Below are 17,513 nucleotides of genomic sequence, written 5' to 3'. Positions count from 1 at the left end.
TTTTTTCTCTGTGAATGGTTATTTTTTTTTTTTTAACAAAGTTGGCTATACATGTTTTTCACAGGACAGTGATGATATACTCTTTCCCAACATGGCAATGACTCAGCCTTTTTAGCTGTCACCACATGCTCATGCCTCATGTGTATTTGGTCAATGCCTAAATAGGCTACATTCCTTCTATTCCCCTCAGGATTGCAAATATATTAACTGGAAACATGAAACCATTTGTGTTGAGGTTACTCTGGGAGAGTATTGTGAGAAATTCACGAGTTGATCCTGTTGTGTGAAACGTGGAACCCGAACACACTCGCTTCATCTTAATAAGCAGCCCTTGTTTGGGCTTTCATCATCATACAGTCCTCTGCTGTTGATTCTCTGCTCATTTATGTGGTTATATTTGTATGCACTTACTCTTATACAAGTTTAAACTCTTTAATTTGAGTGCTGCTTTTTTTGTTTATTGTTGCTAGCTAAACTATTTTACAATTGTCTTATTTACACAGAAGACAGCCTACTTTTTCCACATCAGCTGAGTTTTCGCTGTCGTCTCATGAACAAATGTATTTTTTCCTTCAAGTGACTCACGGTTCATTTGTCATGTGACCGCTGTAGCATGTACTTAATTGCTCAGCTGGCAAACAACTGCTGATTGTGCCTAACTATCCCGGGGTGGGTGTGGGCAAAGACAAAGTGTGATGACAAAGTATGTGTGTGTTTGTGTTTAAGTGTGTGTGGGAAGAACAATGGCAGCTGATTTGACAAAACAGAGGAAGGGCTCTCCTCAGTTGGGACTGTGCTTAGACTCCTAAGCCAATCAGGACTTGTTGCTATGTGTGCTCAAAATCTGCCCCTTTGTATTGCAGCGTGGGAGAGGTAGACACACTTGTGTCCCAAGTTAATGGTTTTGAAGTTGCATTTGTGCAAATGAAACAGCAGCCGTGGCTAAACTTTACAGACTTTAAAGGGACGCTTGATTGACGTTAACATATAAGAGGTTTGCATGTAAAAATGTCATCAGTACTAAAACGAACCCGACTAAAAGACTCTGTAGTGAGTTAAGGTTTTTTTCGTGATCAGATTTACGACAAGCCGCCTTTTGGAGCTTGGCTTTTTTTCCGGTTTCTGCGTCTATGTCACAGCAGGGAGGCAAGTGAGGTAATAATTCTCGCTTTGTCAGTTCTGTTGTCTAAAATGCCGACCGATCGCCACCAAAATGCAAATGCACATGACTACTGTTGTCCTCTTGAACCTAGGATAAAAGCGTTCTGCGTTTGGATTTATTGACGACATCAAACGTGAGCTCATGTGATCACCTCCACAGAATCAAAAATACCGTGCTGATCTTTTCTTCACTTACAGGCTGAAGCGGACAAGAGCAAGAATGTGCACACATACCCCGACTGGTTGTATTTTGAACATTTCGCTACACTAAAGTTGTGTCAGCTCTCAGGAGGCAGACGGCGGCTGACAGAGGGCAGTAGGCTGCCTGCAGGTGGACATGGATCTTTGGACGTTATAAGCAATGAACGTATAATGATTTCCAATGCCGAGTTTGTAATCAGTTGCTTTAATGACTCCGACCGAAACATGGCGAGAGCAGAGAGAGGCGTGACCATATTCCTCATTAAAAGTAGGGCTTTTTCCAAGTAGTCTCTTATTTCCTTATTTCTCCAAAATTAATAGATAAAAAAGAAAATAACTAATTTCAGTTTCTTGATCAAAAAATATATAAACTGAGCTTGTTAGTGGAAAATAAGCCATCTTTGATCTTGTCCTCCTTTAAACTTTCTGCTACCGAATTGTCTTTATTAATTTATACATACCTCGGCTGAATGCTAATGAATCTTACACAAGAGCAGCTGCTTGCTGGTGCGCTATGCCGCGATTGAAATATGCACCGATTAGTTGGCTAATCGCAATGACTGTTGTTGTAGTCGACTCGCAAAATAGTTTGTGGCAGCTCTACAGTGAAGTAGTTTGCGGTCATGTAGCTCATGAAGCCATGCTCAGTTACTGGCGTGCTTACTGGATTTCTTATTTATGGACGAGAAGTGTTTATTGACTGTAGTGAAGAACAGGATTGGGGTTGATTTGTGATACTCAACTAGGGTGCATTCTGACTTATGCACAAGTGCAGTTTATGTCGCTGTTCTTTGATCTTAACTGTCATGAATGTAACTCTGTCATAAACGGAGGTACAGTGACATATTCAACGTGCATCCCAGCTCACACTTGCCTTTGAAAAATGACATTATTTTGACCGGCACGCCGATGAAGTGTTATATACGGTACTTGTATTCTACTACACCTTTGTACACACTAACATACGAGTTGAGTGCCAAGATTTAGGTGGAATTTTGTAGTGGTATTCTATGCAGTTGTCATGTTTAATTTTGTGGGTTATGTTCAAATTTATTTCAAAGGCTTCTTTTGGTCCATATATTTTTTGTATCACTGTACAACTCTTAACGTCTTTTGAAGTGGGTGTGGCAGCAATTGGAAAATTCTGATTGCAGGGTGACACCTGTTTGGAAGTTTTTAATATTGAATAAGACAACTTCCCCACCTGCTAGGAAGTTTTTAAACTCAAATAAGACAACTTCCCCATCAACCTGCTTATACCTGGGTTCCTCGGTTAATAGCGAGTTCTGTTCCTAAGACACTAACGTAATTTGACTTTTTATGTGAATCGGAACACTAATACTCTGACGCAACTTAAATTTCCCCATATCTGCCCTTACGTCTCGTCTCGTCCTTTCCCCCTTGAAATGCACGTTTACGACAAAACAAGATGTGTCCCAATTCTCCGTCACCTCTCAGGGTAGTGTCGCAAACAAGGACCGTATGGCCCTTCTGCACAAGACGGACTCTAAAATCTCTCGATTCTACATACGCCGCCTCGGCAAACAAATACAATGTCTGGAGAAATGACATCAACTAATGAGAAGAAGCGGGAAACACATAAATGTAAGTAATAGATTTGTGTTTAATGGTCGTGACAGGCTTGGTTTTATCGGATGTTCTATACTTTGCTCCAATGACATGTTTTGCGTTGTGGGTTGAAACGCTCTCTGTCGAGCTGGCTGTCGGAGCAAACAACAATGCTAGAAGCCAGATAGTACTGTACTGTTGCTTCTGAATGCCGTGACAAATTGATTTTCAGACCAATAACACTCAATATTTCATTCGAAATTTGTAGTTTATTGTAATTGGGTGTTTTTTTTTAAAGTTGTTGCTTAGCACTCGCCGGCACGCTTTCTGGCCTAATAGCATCGAGGCTGCTTCTGAATTGTCTGGCATCTGTTTTTCATTGTTTCCTTGTGTAATCAATATTGTAATGTAGTTATTATTAGGAAGTAATGTCACGTCTGCTTATGACACAACCTGCCCGCGGCTCCAGTTGATGACGTAGTGGATCTAGTGCATTCCCATGTCCTCTGAGGATTGTTTTTCCAACATTTGTCTTTCTTCTCCCCAAAGTTAGAGTTAACTGAGGAGGGGGGGAGACAAAGATAAAGGCTTCAGAAACTAAATTTTCTCACATCTCAAAATCTGAGTGTGACGCACAAAGGTGCCGATGTCATGCTTTTTAGCTGTTTGTTTATTTTTCCCTTACCACGTTTGAAATCCAAATCTTTCAAGTTTTGAGCCCATTTGTCAATTGCAGGTGCACTGTCCGACTAGTCTGGGCATGTCACATTGTGTGCAGACGGCACTTCCCACGTCCATTGTTTTATTTGCCTTGGCACAAAGCAGACAAAAACAGGAAAAGTGAGCTCTATGCTGACGTCTCATCAATTTGAAGTTGGACCAAGTGGTTGACAGCTCCTGCAGTCAAACTACTTAAAGAAAATGCGCATCTATAGATGTTTTACATGACCTATTATTGCAGCCCAAATAGAGCAACATGTTGTAAGGACTTGAGTACAATTGTTTTTGAAGTGGAAACAGTCTTTAAGCCGAACACAACCTGAGCCTCGACTGTCCTGAAACGTTCAGTCCACTGTTGTCAGTTGGAAAGATGCACACATGCGCTTTTCATTTCCACTTCTTCAATCACCGTGATGGGAGTGGAGTGTTTAACACAACGTGTCTGTTGCCACGGCAACGTCCATTTTTGCCCTCTCGTTATTAATCTGGTGTGACCACTGATGACTGCTCTCCGCTTGTCGTCAAGTCAGTATTTTCTCTTTTATGTCAGGACGTGAAGAGGAAAAGCGCTGTCGTGCATTGCCACAAGGGAAGCTCTGATAATTGTTTTCGTTAAGCGTGTTGTCGTTTTGAGGGTTTTAGAGCAAAATTTATTCAGTAGTATGTTTCATGAAAATGCAATTTTCTCACCAGATATGTGACCTAGTTATATGTATGTGAGGATCTAAAGAAGTCATTATTTTTCTCAATTTATAGTGCGTTCCATGTGTCTTATGTCTGAGACGTGCTTGCATCAAAATGCCCCAAGGATCAAGAATTAAAGGCACTCGACACACCATTTTTTTGTATTGCTGACAATAGTCTGTAGTCAGCGAGAGGGCCGCTCTTTCATTCAAGTTCCCAAACTTGGTGTGACTGTGGTGTTAAGTAAATTCACCTAAATGTTAAACAGCAGCGAGTTGCAGCAGATCAAAAATGGCGCGCTCACAGAAGGACTCTTTCTGAAATAGATAACAAAAGATTTTTGCTTGGCCGTTCAGTTCCACATTTGATCCGTTCGCAGACCCAAATATTTGTATCCATAATTGCTGTGTAAAAGACAAAGGTGTGTCAATGCCAGATTTTCTGTGCATGGTGCTGCAATTTTGCCGGATCTCAGTGTAAACGAGACTCAAGTCTCTCGGCACAAAACATTGTTATGGTCAGTTAGATGTTTGTGTTTTTGCACTAATAGTTTCTTTTCTTTTGTTTACAGTGCAGGCTAAGCGCTGTTGTTGTGCATAAATCAGTTTAATTTGCAGAGTGAGGGCGGAGCCTACATACACCCCAGACATCGTTATCAAACAGAGTGCTTTGAAATCAGAGTTGGGGGTGGTGGAATTGCAGAATGGTGAGCGCTACCAAGTTGGCTATATTTATCTCACCGGGGGCTGCAGTAAGAAGATTTGGCATGGAAGCACCGTCGGGGTAATCTCTCACTCTGCTTCCCTATATTCTTTTAAGTGACACAAGTGTGTACGTGTGTGCACCACATGAATCACACAAACGTTCACGCTCCTATCATTGTCACACTAGACTAGTGGTGGCCAAGCTTTGTTTGTTTTAACATACTTATAAAGACCAATAAAGATTCTGATCTATACAAATGTACCAAACAACATTCTAGCCCCTTTGTATCCAAAGGTAAATGTCGTAATGCATTAGCTGGAGAAATTAAAATTGCTAAAAGATGCAATTGAATGCCTGTGGAAAAATCATTTGACCCTTGGGCACTGCCTGTAAAAGCCACCATGTTCAAGGCTGTTTTCTAGGTTGCTGTTCTGGGTAAATGGCATGGACATTGAATGGAGGCATGATGTCGTCCTGCCAATTATCCCTCTTACGAGCTAGGATCAGAATCCTTGACAAGAAATTTGTAGTTTGTGAAAATTGGGAGATGTAAAGGCCCCTTGGCATCTAGTTTCATTCACTAAGTTTTCTCCAACATTCAAGGGGTTAAAATGTCTCAATGAAATGATCATGATTGGCCATTTTAGTTTCAAGCAGCCAGTTTGGGCGAATTCCATGTATCTGAAACAAAAAATCCTCAACTGATAGATGACCGCAAAATTGCTAAGATGTGGGCAGAGCATGACGTCAAAGTTTGATCATTTCATGCCCATTTTGTAGTGCTCCAACTTTAGTTTGGTCTGTGTGTCTTTTGTATCGACACTGGCCGATGAAGCTACTCGAGTGATGATAGATCGCGTTGAAAATTAAGAGAAAAGCCGATTGCCACCATTTTGTTTGAATGACGCAAGTGTCAGCAACCTTGCAATGGAAATGTAATGTTTTGAGCAGATAATTGACGACAGATGGATGGATGTGTGTTGGTGAAAAGCCGACGGTCACGTTTCTACTTAGAACACGAATGACACGGATTCCATTGGGTGACATTGTAAGCTTGTTATTTTACTTCGCGCCACACCGTTTGTGGCTTATAGAGAAAATTTGAACTGGAATTGCCCTTTGTTGTCTGTTCTTATTAAATATGTGGCCGTAAAAGTCTTTCTTTTCTTTAATTTTCTTATTGGTCTTGAAATGTGTTGTGTAATTTTTATCAGACATAAACAATATTCAGTTCTTATTCCCAGGGGTAACAACCTCGTACGATCATTCAGCAAGTGCAATTGTCCCTTTAATTCATCCAACCTTGCTGTTATTGTGTCTGTACGGGTTGCTTTTTAGTCAAACTGTCCTTTGGTTGAGAATGATGTGGATGCCTGTTGCTTGAGGATGATGTCAACAGCTGGCTATTGTTCATGTTCAAGCTAAAGTTATAGGGTGTATTTCCAAATAGCTGCAGATGTCACCCCCTGAATCAGCTCAAATCTTTATTATTCCCCCTTTCTGATCTGCGTGCCGTCGCTCCCTGACTGCATGTTATTATCAGTACAGTGCATAAGGCGCACATCCCTTTGATTCAAGCAGATGCAGTGCAGTTAAGCCCATCAGTGCTTTTGACTTTGACCGTCTGCTGGCGAGACTTGGAGCTGCTGCTCTCGTTTTCATTTGAATGAAACGTGCTCATAAACAAAGCCGTGCTCAACCAAACGGGATAGGATTCTTCTATTGGCAGTATTCAAATTAGCTGGCAGTGTAACGTGAGCATTATTGTGTGCACGTAAAGCTGAGCCGCTTGCCCAATGGAGAACAGAACAGAGCTTGCACAATTGTTTGTCCAGTGTCCACCCTGCATGGATTAATGGGCCAGCTTATATGGAAGTGTGTGCGTGTCTTCCATCGTCCCATCTGTCTCTGTTAAAATAGAAACAGGGTTGTGTTCAAAATGCTGAAATTGGATCATTTGCCTGGTTTTGTTTGTCCTCACATCCAAGCAGCACACTAGGTTAGCAACGGCCAAACAAATGAGCATCACGTTTGCCTTCTTCAGTGATGACAAATCATCTTGCACTGTTCACCGCCGCCGTGTTGGCTCTAAATAACGTGTTAGCTACCAAAGCTGACCCCGCTCGCCATCCTGGAGGACATTTTCCATCCCACATAACTGCACTGATCTGCTGCTGGCCCAGGGATGGGAAGACAGCTGAGAGGTGCGTGTTTGTGTGTCCTGGCCAAAGCAGCCGATTTACAGGCAGGACTCCAGCTCACACTTGGTGGCAGGCGGTCACAGCCTCTAATAATAAGAAGCCCTAATCTAAATCTGACCTGTTACGCAATTCACATTTGCCTCGTGGAAACAAACAGTGGAGAAGTCACGGGCACGTGGGAAAAGTGAAGGCTCAAGTGTTGCTTTGTGTCGTTGTATAATCCGCATCTGTAGCGGGGTACATTATTCAAGCCTCTTAATTCTTTTATCGTTGGTTCGCGATGGTATGATTGGGACCGATAAACCTTCATCTGGATTGTGGTGATAGCAAGAATCAGCTACGCACATAGCTTGACGTGATGATAGCTTAACACATTAGCTGCATTCACGTGTAAGCCGTAGAAGAAAGTCTCGTATTAAACCGGCTTGAACCCAGCAAAGGCGGGATATTGCTGCATGCAATCCTGCAATCAGGTATTTAGTTGTGGAACATTGTGGAAGCCAGCATCTGGAGTGACTTTTCTGGCGCACAAACACACAAGACAGTCTTGAATAGAAATAATTTCACCAGGATTTAACAGAAAACATCAACCATAAAGGTTTATGTGCAAAAAAAAAAATACACATGCATAAACTATTAGACCCAAACGAACATTGTCCATTTGTGTTGTCATTGCAAAGTGAAGTGATGCCTCCTTCGCCAATCGCAGCCAGCCCTCAAGGTCCCTGCAGAGAACCTTTTGAAAACACATGTAGTCCTCTCGAAGTAACCCTCTGGGAACAAACATGCGAGTCAAGCGGGGCGTGTTACTCGCTTAGTGACTATTACACTGACGGACGAAAACCCACTTCGGGCCATGTTTCGTCCCCCCCCCCCAAGTTTCACTTCTATTGTCCAACATCAGCAAAATGGGCGTCCGTCAGTGATGGACTAACAGACAGGTCTGACAGAATGCGCACCTCTGTTAACAATACACTCACAGTAGTTCCAAAAGTACACCTCGATTGTAGGTCGGTTATACATTATAAAGAAACAACAACACTGTTATTGGTCTCAGGTCTTGAGAGGTGTACTGCTGAACATTGAACCCTGTTAAGGCTGAATGTTCAATAAATAATGTGTATTATTCCATAAATCTTCCAAATTGCAGAAACAGCATAACAAAGTGATGTGCTTTCAACTTTAAATACAATTTGACCATATGAAGACACTTTGCATTCGTCTATTTCAATTGATGTTTTACCAGCAGGACGAAATGTGCTTCTGAGCATTGAACACAGCTCTCTCTTTATGTCGAACGGGAGCTTTCCCGCCAATCTGTCTCTTTGTGCTGTCCTGCATCCTGATTACCTCCCTGCCTCCCTTCAAGATAGTGTGCGTGTTTGTGTGTGGGGGGGGGTGTGTGTGTGTGTGTTTAGGGGGCTTCAGCGTAATGCTCTATTCAAGCATGACGCCCTAAAGAATGGCAGCTCTCATCTATACGTACGCTTACCCAACTCCTCCATCACTAGGCCTTTGTCCAGCTCCGTGTGTGTGTATGTATGTGTGCCTGTACGCATTCAAAGTGTGTGTATTTGAGGGGCATTGTGGCTGTATTTGTTCGTATTCACCGATGTGTTTGTTAGACGCCCGCCTTCGGGGGTGCTAATGTGCATTCTCCCAAGTATTTGCCATCCTGAAAAGCCGCAAACTGGCGCCCTTGCATGATCTGTGCACATGCGCGCTGTAAGCGGCTGTTACGTGCTTGCTGTTCTTTTTCCTTTTCATCTCCATTGATTATTTCAGCGCTCATCTTAATACTCTTATGCTTCAATTCTCACCTCTTTTATCCTTAGCCTGAATAGTAGAACGGTGACGGCCCATTCGTCTGCCCGCAGTCAGTGGTGGTGATAGGCTGTCACCTTCAGCTTTGACCTTTGTCGTACGGCTTCCCTCTTGGCTTTATTCCCTCATCATTGGGCTGTTGTTAAAGCCTTTCCGATTTGAGCCAGTAACTTGGACTGCGCCTCACTCCACGTGCAAAAACAGCTGTCGCTCAGAAGCGTGGAGGAGGAGTTCCCCCCGCTGGAATGTGTGTGACTGGCCGGCCGACTGCATTACACACTGATATCCACAGTTCAGAAAACATGCAAATTCTGCACAGGAACACGGAATGACTGGATGGTCTCTTGAAGCAATAGTGACAAAAATGACATGTACTAGTTGGATAAAATCGGCAGTCAATATATTATTTTTAAAGAGATTAACTTACCGATAATTTTACCCAGTTCCTTAAAGGAAATCATTAGTCCACTTTTCTCTACTATCCACATATTCGGAATGCCATTGTCAAGGTATAGGTAAGGTAAGGTAACCTTATTTTTGGCTTCCATGCTGCAGCCATAGAAAGAGAACACACAAAACAGTAAAGAACACAACAATTCAACAATGCATACCACAATGAGTAAATAGACTTAAAATTTTGAAAGAGAAGACGAAAAGTAATAAATATGTCAAGTTATCAAACTATAAAATGTATTTTGCCCCCCCCCGGGGTACAGCAGCTTAAAAAATAAAGTCTGAAAAAAAGAAATAAAATTTACCACCAAAAGTGAAGTAAAGATAGAGAAAATTCCTGTATCTCTTGGACCTATGTAGGGTGTCCAAATCCAAATAATCAATCATTTAAAAAAATTATTTCAATTGTCAAATTTAATTCAACTTGTACGAAATGTGTAACTATCCAATTTAGCATCTCATGTTGAATATCATCCGCTCGTGCTGTAAGAGAGCACAATGTAAAAACCAAATCAGGTGCCAGCGTTGTTTGACAGGTGACAAATGTTCAAGGCTTGGCAGCGACCTGCCTTTGCTGAGTGCTCTTGTTTAAATTGAAGCTGCGGTCCAGCCAGATTTTGAAATATGTCTGCTACGCCTTCTCATATCGTAATGAGAGCTACTGGAAGTCGGTCGTTAGCCTCCTTTTACCCGGCAGCAAATGTTACATTTATAAGCAGCGATGAAGACGCTAACAGTGGTGCGTTTAGTGCTGTGTAAATGGGACAGCTGGAACGACGGCACGGCTCATTCAAAATGCAGATGCTGCTGACACGCCTCCATCGCCGGGCGCCAGATTGCCTCATAAACCTTTGAGGCGGACCTTGTGTGTAGATAGCCATAGCCAACGCAGTTTTATAGAGACAATGTGGACGTGAAGGAGACTTTTGCAACAAGCGGAAGTTGGCGTTCTTTCGAGCTGCTGCTTGTCAGCTGGCCGCATGCGGTACTCATGAGCTTCCTCCCGAGCTCCTCAGCCCTCTTCTAAAAATACTTCTGATTCTTATAGCTTACACTGGTTCACATGCTAACAAATTCTCCAAATGAGCTCTTTGCTCCCAATTGAATTACATTGTTTTGATGAGAAAGCCATTGTCAGACTCCAGCTATTTTGTTATTTTGCAAAGATTCACGAATCACAGCAAAACCCAGCCAGTCCTTCCTCAGGACCACTAGTGAAAAGATCTTTGAGAGTGTGGTTGTGTGTGACAGTGAGGGAGGGAGCAGACTGTGACATCACCCCTGACAGTCAGCTGACATGGAAAGTCTAAATATATTCCCTTTTGAAGCAAGCAAAGTGCAAATGTTGTGCCACACACCCTGAAAGTAGGGCCTTAGTTAAATATGACACACTGATGAGATTTGCCGGCCATGTATAATGCATTCAAACACATTAGCACTTTGAGTTGCATTTCCATGGATAAAAAATGTTATGTATTTTTTTAATTAATTAGAAATGGGATATTGTTGTCAAATTGTGTTGAAATTGCTTCCAAATGCACAATCCATGTCAGCTGATGATTGCTGCACACAGGAACTCCTTGGTGTACGAGGGCTCCGACATGCAGAATACAGGGCTATGAATGAATAATAATAATAATGATAATAAAAAATAATAATTGCACAAAATGAGAAGTTTGCACAGCTGCATAAGCAAACGTCATCATTCGTCCACCGACTGGTTTGTCGCGGTCAGTCAAGAATGTGACCACGCTGACTCTGCCACTTCCTGTGCTTCATCTAGATGCCACGGAGGAGTTTTTCGAGTATGACGCGGAGGAGTTCCTGGTGTTCTTGACTCTGCTCATCACAGAGGGACGGACGCCGGAATATTCGGTGAAGGGCAGGACCGAGGGGCTGCACTGTCCGCCCGCCCAGTCGGCCATGCCGCCTCTTCACAAGCATGAATGCAACGATAAACTGCCGCAGGTACAACAACTGCAGTGCTGCCATGAATTATTTGAAACCTCATAAATGTCCCTTGCTGCTTCTTTATTGATATTGGAGAACAATCACAATTAATTAATCGGTCCAAACGAGCCTCTCTTGTACTCCCCATCTGCTTTGCGCCCCACCATACACGCACGCCCACACACACACACACGCACGCACACGCATGCACGGACACACACACGCACACAACAATACAGGTGTTGACTCACACTAATGATTACCCACCCTGCGCCTTTGTCCGTGTTCAAAGTGTCAGCAGGCGCGGCGGACCCGTTCGGAGGTGATCCTGCTCTGGAAGAACAGCATCCCCATCATGATCGAGGTCATGCTCCTGCCTGACTGTTGTTATGGTGACGAGTGCCCACCGAGCGACCCCATCAGCGACCCGGTCATCAAACAAGATGCACTGCTGCTGGAGCGATGGACTTTGCAGCCAGTTCCAAGGCAGTAAGAGCAAACACTGTATACCATATCAAGTCATATAGTGGCTAGTGTATTTATTACATTTAATATTATAGACTGTATATACACGAGCTTAGTTAGTTTAGTCTCGACCGACTTAAGTTTGTAAGGTTACAAACTAATGAACTAGGACACAGCAAGGCACCCTCAGTTACAATACCACCGCACTGAGAGTGTTTCATTTGCTTGACTTTGTATTTATATACAAGAGTTTTCCATATAACTATTTAGTGTAATTAAGACTTTACGACTGTGTTAGCCGGTTATAGCCGGTAACCTAAATAAAACCACACAAAGTCCAGACTAACTAACTTTAACTGTTCATTAAAGGTAATGACAGGAATTTAAATTAATTAAAAAACACACACACTCATTCACTTTGAGATGAATTATTGCTTGGCACCCACCAGGTTAATTAGCCTGGAAAGTTGGCCCACTTCTATGGCCACTTTTGTTCAAAGAAGTTGTGAACATCCCTTGGTGGGTTTTCATTAACCCGACACACTGACACATTTACACTCTTGCAATGATTTTATTTTTTTATCTGGTTAAATAGAAGTGGTGACCGTTTCATTGAGGAGAAGACTCTGCTGTTGGCCGTGCGCTCGTACGTTTTCTTCTCGCAGCTCAGTGCCTGGCTCAGTGCTTCCCATGGCATCGTTCCCAGAAACATCCTGTACAGGTCAGATTCCACTCTTGCCTTACGATGTCGACACTAGCGGCCATGAAATGTGTCGACTTGCGTGTATCTTCTAATTTAAGATAAAGACTCAAGTGTAACAGTGGTGTTGATCCTCTTTTCAACAGAATCAGTGCTGCCGATGAGGAATCGGTGTGGCAGTTCTCACAGCCACCAACAGAACACATTTTCCCCGTGCCCAACGTGTCCCAGAGTGTTGCACTGCAAGTTCGCGTTCAGTCCCTGCCCCGCCAGCCCACCTATCCCACCTTGGCATGCAGTATCCACACCGGCCTGCCCCCTCTCTACAGCAAGGCCCCCAACCCGAACCTGAACAGCCATGGTGGCCTGCCCACCTTCCGAAAAAGCCAGGAGCCCAACAAAGAGAACATCCATCACAGCTCCAACATGTACAACAAGAGCTCCAGCACCGTGACGGGCCTCCTCCTCAACGGAATGCCCATCCCCAATCTTCCCATAAACAATATTCCCATTAACAGCCTTCCACACACATCCATGACACCCCCCTACAGCAAAAAGAGCCAGGAGCTTGGGGACAACCACATATATCAGAACGGAGAGCTTCCGCAGGTCAGCATTCCCCAAAGTCAGGACCCCCCACTGCTCCAACGCTCGTCCCGCTCTCCCACACCCTCACGCTCCCATTCTCCTTCTCCGCTCTCGGGAAAGTGGCTTTACTCATCCCTCAATGGTTCATCGGACCCACTGCCGTTGGAAGATTACGGGTGTGGCACCAACAGCAGCGACAGGTCAAAAGCGCCTCTCCCCGAGCCGCTCCGAGCCTTGAAGAGTTTCTCATTGGCTGAGCCTGCCCGCTGCCCCTCACCGCGGCCCGCAGTGAATGAAACCAATCCCCTCATTGGCTCGCTGTTACAGGAGAGACAGGAAGTTATAGCCCGCATCGCACAGAGGCTCAACTTCTGTGACCCCACAGCACCGCCACTTCCCCCAGCGCTTTTTGCCACGGACAACCCTCCCAAAGCCACGTGGGGCAGTAGCCATGACGACATAGCCGCCAGTAAGACCAAAGAACCAGAGGTACCGCCCTATGAGAGTGTGGGACATGCTTGGCCAACCCCTTTCCACACACCCTCCACCAGCACATCTTTCCACAAGCGGGAAACCTCCTCGCCAAAGCCTGCGGCCTGCAGGAAGCTGAGGCTGACTGAGGTGAGCGATGAGAGTGTGGAGAGGGGGCGAGACAGGGAGAGGGAGAAAAGCGGCGAGAAAGAGCGAGAAGGCTCCCTCATCGCTCAGGCAGTGCACGACATTACTCGACTCATCCAGGAAAGACTGTCCGTCCCCTCGTTGTCGCCCAGCCACAGCAGGTGTGGCAGCCCTCGGCACCACACACACACTACAACGGTTACGCACACGATACGCACATACACGCACCCTGCGAACGTCCCGCACGCCTCGCATGACAGCTACACCAATTGCCACAACCACGAACCTAGCAGGGGACCGCAAGCCGCTGCCCCACACATGCCTCTTTGCACAAACAAACCCCGGCTCGATCCGGGGACCGATTGCCATTCTCCTCGGGCCCAAAATGGTGCCCGCTTTACACTTGAAGAACCTTCATTCAGAGGCCAGCTGCACGCTGGTCCGCGTTTACAAACTCCCACCCAGCAAAAGCTCACAGTCCACACAACCAGCAGTCAGATTTTCCCTCACTCCCTCAAGAATGGGCCTAGAAGTGCCCTACCCGCAGGTCAGACCTGCAAAGAATCCACCTTCAGCTGTAACGCAATCCAAAACAACAGCAAGCCTCCTCAGTCTCTCACACGAGCTGACGCTACAGCCCGGAATGAGAACCAAACACCCAGACGGTCTCCAGACCTGACTCCCCCCCCTACTGTCCTGGTAAGAGACCCTTGAATTGAGCTTTTGTCCAACTCTATCGACTCATTTGCAGGCTGTCAAGCCCAGTCCTACACTACAGGTGACACTATAACCACTAACTAACGCCATTCTTCTGCGTCAAAGGCGACAAAGTAATTCCCAAAAGAGACACTATCACCATAGCAACCTTTTAATAATACTTGTGGGACCTTGCACCACTTGTAGTGCATGCTACATTTTACTGATGCTTTCTTTCACTTGCACATGAAGGTACTAGTTCTAGTTCCTGGTCAGTTGAGTTTAAAGTGTACCATGCTGATAACTATATGGGCGACGTAAAGCATTTGACGTCACCACATTTGAGTATAAAGTGAACCCTGCTATTCCTGGATTAAAACTGACTGAGCCCAGCCTGCAAATAGTGAATACATGCAAGTTACTGAGGGAAGAAATGGTTTTAATTGGCTACAGATGCCACCTAATTGTGCCAAAGCAATGTTATTGTTTACGTGCCTCTAAACAAAAGCAGCAAATTGTGAGTTTTTAAGTGAATAACAGAGAGCAAATTTGCAAATGCCGACCCACAAATAGGCAGGGGTTCATTGTACATGGCCAAAAATCATGAGAAATAAACGTATGCGTTAGTGCAAGCTTAACTTGTTTCTATGCCAACAGTCTGTACTTTGATACAGCGGCTCGGTTTCTTGTTGCCCTCTTAGTTAAAATGTGTCTCCTTACTGAGAGGTAAATAGAGGACAGACTTGTTGGTCGTTTTTTTTTTTGTGCGGTTTCCAGCCATACTATTATGAAGTAGAAAACGTACATCTGAGCCCAGCTGGAACTGTGCAGTGGAAAAGCGACATTAGTTCGTGGAGTCATTCATGAATACTGTGTTTGAAGCTAAACAAAAATTCATCTAGTGTATGTATTTACTCGGATCTCATACAAAGGTTTAAGCAACAAAAATAACAACTCCACGTCCAGAATACGTAAAGGCAGTTTGCATGTGGAAAAAAGGCAGAAAAAAACGTAAAACTGTGACTTAAAAGGCAGTTTGCATGTGGAAAAAAGGCAGAAAACATGAAAAGAAATATGTTTTAAGAATACCTCCGAGTGTTTATGGCCTTGACCAGACAAGACAGCAGTGGTCATATAAAAGAAAAAAATGATGCATGGTGCTCGAAAACATGCTTTCAAAGACAATGCAGGTTTACTGCCCAAATGCTTTAACCTCTCCTTCCTTCGCTCTCCAGCGAACTCACGGAGCTTCTCCCCTGGGGCCCTGCAACGGTTGGAGGAAGCAGAATCGCCACTCGTTAGATGCCACGGCAACCAAGGCCTTCCACCCCTGCACGGGCCTGCCCTTGCTCTCCAGCCCTGTACGAAATCACACACATACTTGCGCCCTTCTGGCAAATGTTTTAATGACTCAACACACAGAGACTTTTTAGCCGTGATGAAGCATCAGGAGTTCCAGTGTATGCGCATGTGTCATTACACCACGCTCAGTAGCCATCTGTGACGTTATTCACAATGCAATCATCATGGAGATGTTGAAGTATCTGGCAGGACTACTGAGTAGTTAGCGGATGATCACGCACACTCAGGCAGGATGATTCACTCATGCCTCTCAAACGGAGGTAGCCGTGAGTCATATTCTAACCATGCTCCATCTCACTTAACACCTAATCGTGAAAATGCTCCCGATACAGGGAACCCAGATACATTTTTATTAAATCATACTTGAAGCCGCATACTTCTGTATCATGTCATGTACATTTCCGGCAGGTACCGCAGAGGAAAAACCAATCTGGCTACTTCGACCTGGACACCTCTCTGGCTGGCTGTAAGGGTTTGCCCTGGGCCTCTGGGAAAAGGTAACCCTTTTGGATCTTGACTGTGAAATCCATGTGACTTTAGTGCGGATGTTCTGCTTTTATACAGCAACTCAATGTATTAGGCATGTAGACAGTGTTAAAGACAGACGTATATAGACTGACATCTGGGAAGTCACTATGGACCAAAATGTGCCGATCCTTGTTTCTTGAAGTCCTCCACCAGTTCTAAACACTTTGCGCTCAAAATGGCAACCAGGACAGAACTCTGCAAGCACAACAGTAACTGCCTACTCAGTGCAAGTGTGGGCGGCGTTCTCTGTGCCTCTTTATATGCAGCAGCTACTTGCAAAGTTTATACTTTAAGCTTAAAATCACTCAGCACTGCATCATTCTCTTAATAAAGGCACACTTGTGTAGCTTTCAAAATGCTTCCATCATCTGGAGAGCATTTCTATAAACTACTACGTACATCAATGTATGAGGTTACTTCTCCTCAGCAGTTTTGGCTCACACTCTCGTGTCACCTCCTCACCTTAAAATTCCTTGACATAGTGAACAGGTCAATCAAGTGTGTGGGGGTGTGTGTGTGTGTGTGTGTGTGTGTGTGTGTGTTTCAAACCCTCAGGGTGTGCCCTAAAGGAGACGAGTACACAGATGACGCTCGGCAGCTGTTCAGTGCAAGTGCCCCACCTGCAAGTCTCAGTCTACTGGGAAACTTTGAGGTACAGCACCAACAACACTCAGTGCATGCTCTTCTGATAATTAACTAATCCATTTGAGGAGACATTTTGCATTTTTATTCACAATTTAACACGGTTCCCATGTGTGCTATTGAAAGGTCTCTGACATTTTTCTGTCAAAATGCACAAAAGATAAAGAATTATAATAAGCTGGATATCCGCTTGTCACATGCATATGCTGACTTTGTGTTTGGTTGACAATGAAGACCTACCATAGTGACTTTGTGGTGATGATAGAAATTCCGAGACTCCCTCCCAAGCAGGAGATGTGCGTCCAGCCTCTGCGTCCGGCCTGTGAATTAATGTTGATTGCGTGAAGCCACCTTTGACTAATTTAAATGTGACATCACTATTTGGTAGCATTTAGAAGGATTTGCTCAGAGAAGTATTTGCGGAAGTAAGCACCGGACAAAAGATT

General features: G+C 44.3%; 1 protein-coding gene across 2 annotated transcripts in view; it reads left to right on the top strand.

Annotated features, from left to right (window-relative positions):
* atosa (atos homolog A) overlaps positions 1-17,513 on the top strand; it is a 36,616-nt gene that overhangs the window by 13,959 nt on the left and 5,144 nt on the right. For both annotated transcript variants that reach the window (XM_088296917.1, XM_088296916.1), the window contains exons 2-8: positions 11,302-11,486; positions 11,761-11,957; positions 12,529-12,654; positions 12,780-14,538; positions 15,771-15,896; positions 16,306-16,394; positions 16,981-17,077. In XM_088296917.1, coding sequence (XP_088153043.1) covers positions 11,302-11,486; positions 11,761-11,957; positions 12,529-12,654; positions 12,780-14,538; positions 15,771-15,896; positions 16,306-16,394; positions 16,981-17,077 — 2,579 coding nt within the window. The remainder of the gene's footprint in view (positions 1-11,301; positions 11,487-11,760; positions 11,958-12,528; positions 12,655-12,779; positions 14,539-15,770; positions 15,897-16,305; positions 16,395-16,980; positions 17,078-17,513) is intronic.

This window comes from Idiotropiscis lumnitzeri, chromosome 5, assembly GCF_059441095.1.
Source record: "Idiotropiscis lumnitzeri isolate Australia: NSW breed Sydney's pygmy pipehorse chromosome 5, RoL_Ilum_1.0, whole genome shotgun sequence".
Taxonomy (NCBI): domain Eukaryota; kingdom Metazoa; phylum Chordata; class Actinopteri; order Syngnathiformes; family Syngnathidae; genus Idiotropiscis; species Idiotropiscis lumnitzeri.
This window is presented reverse-complemented; position numbering and strand designations above follow the sequence as displayed.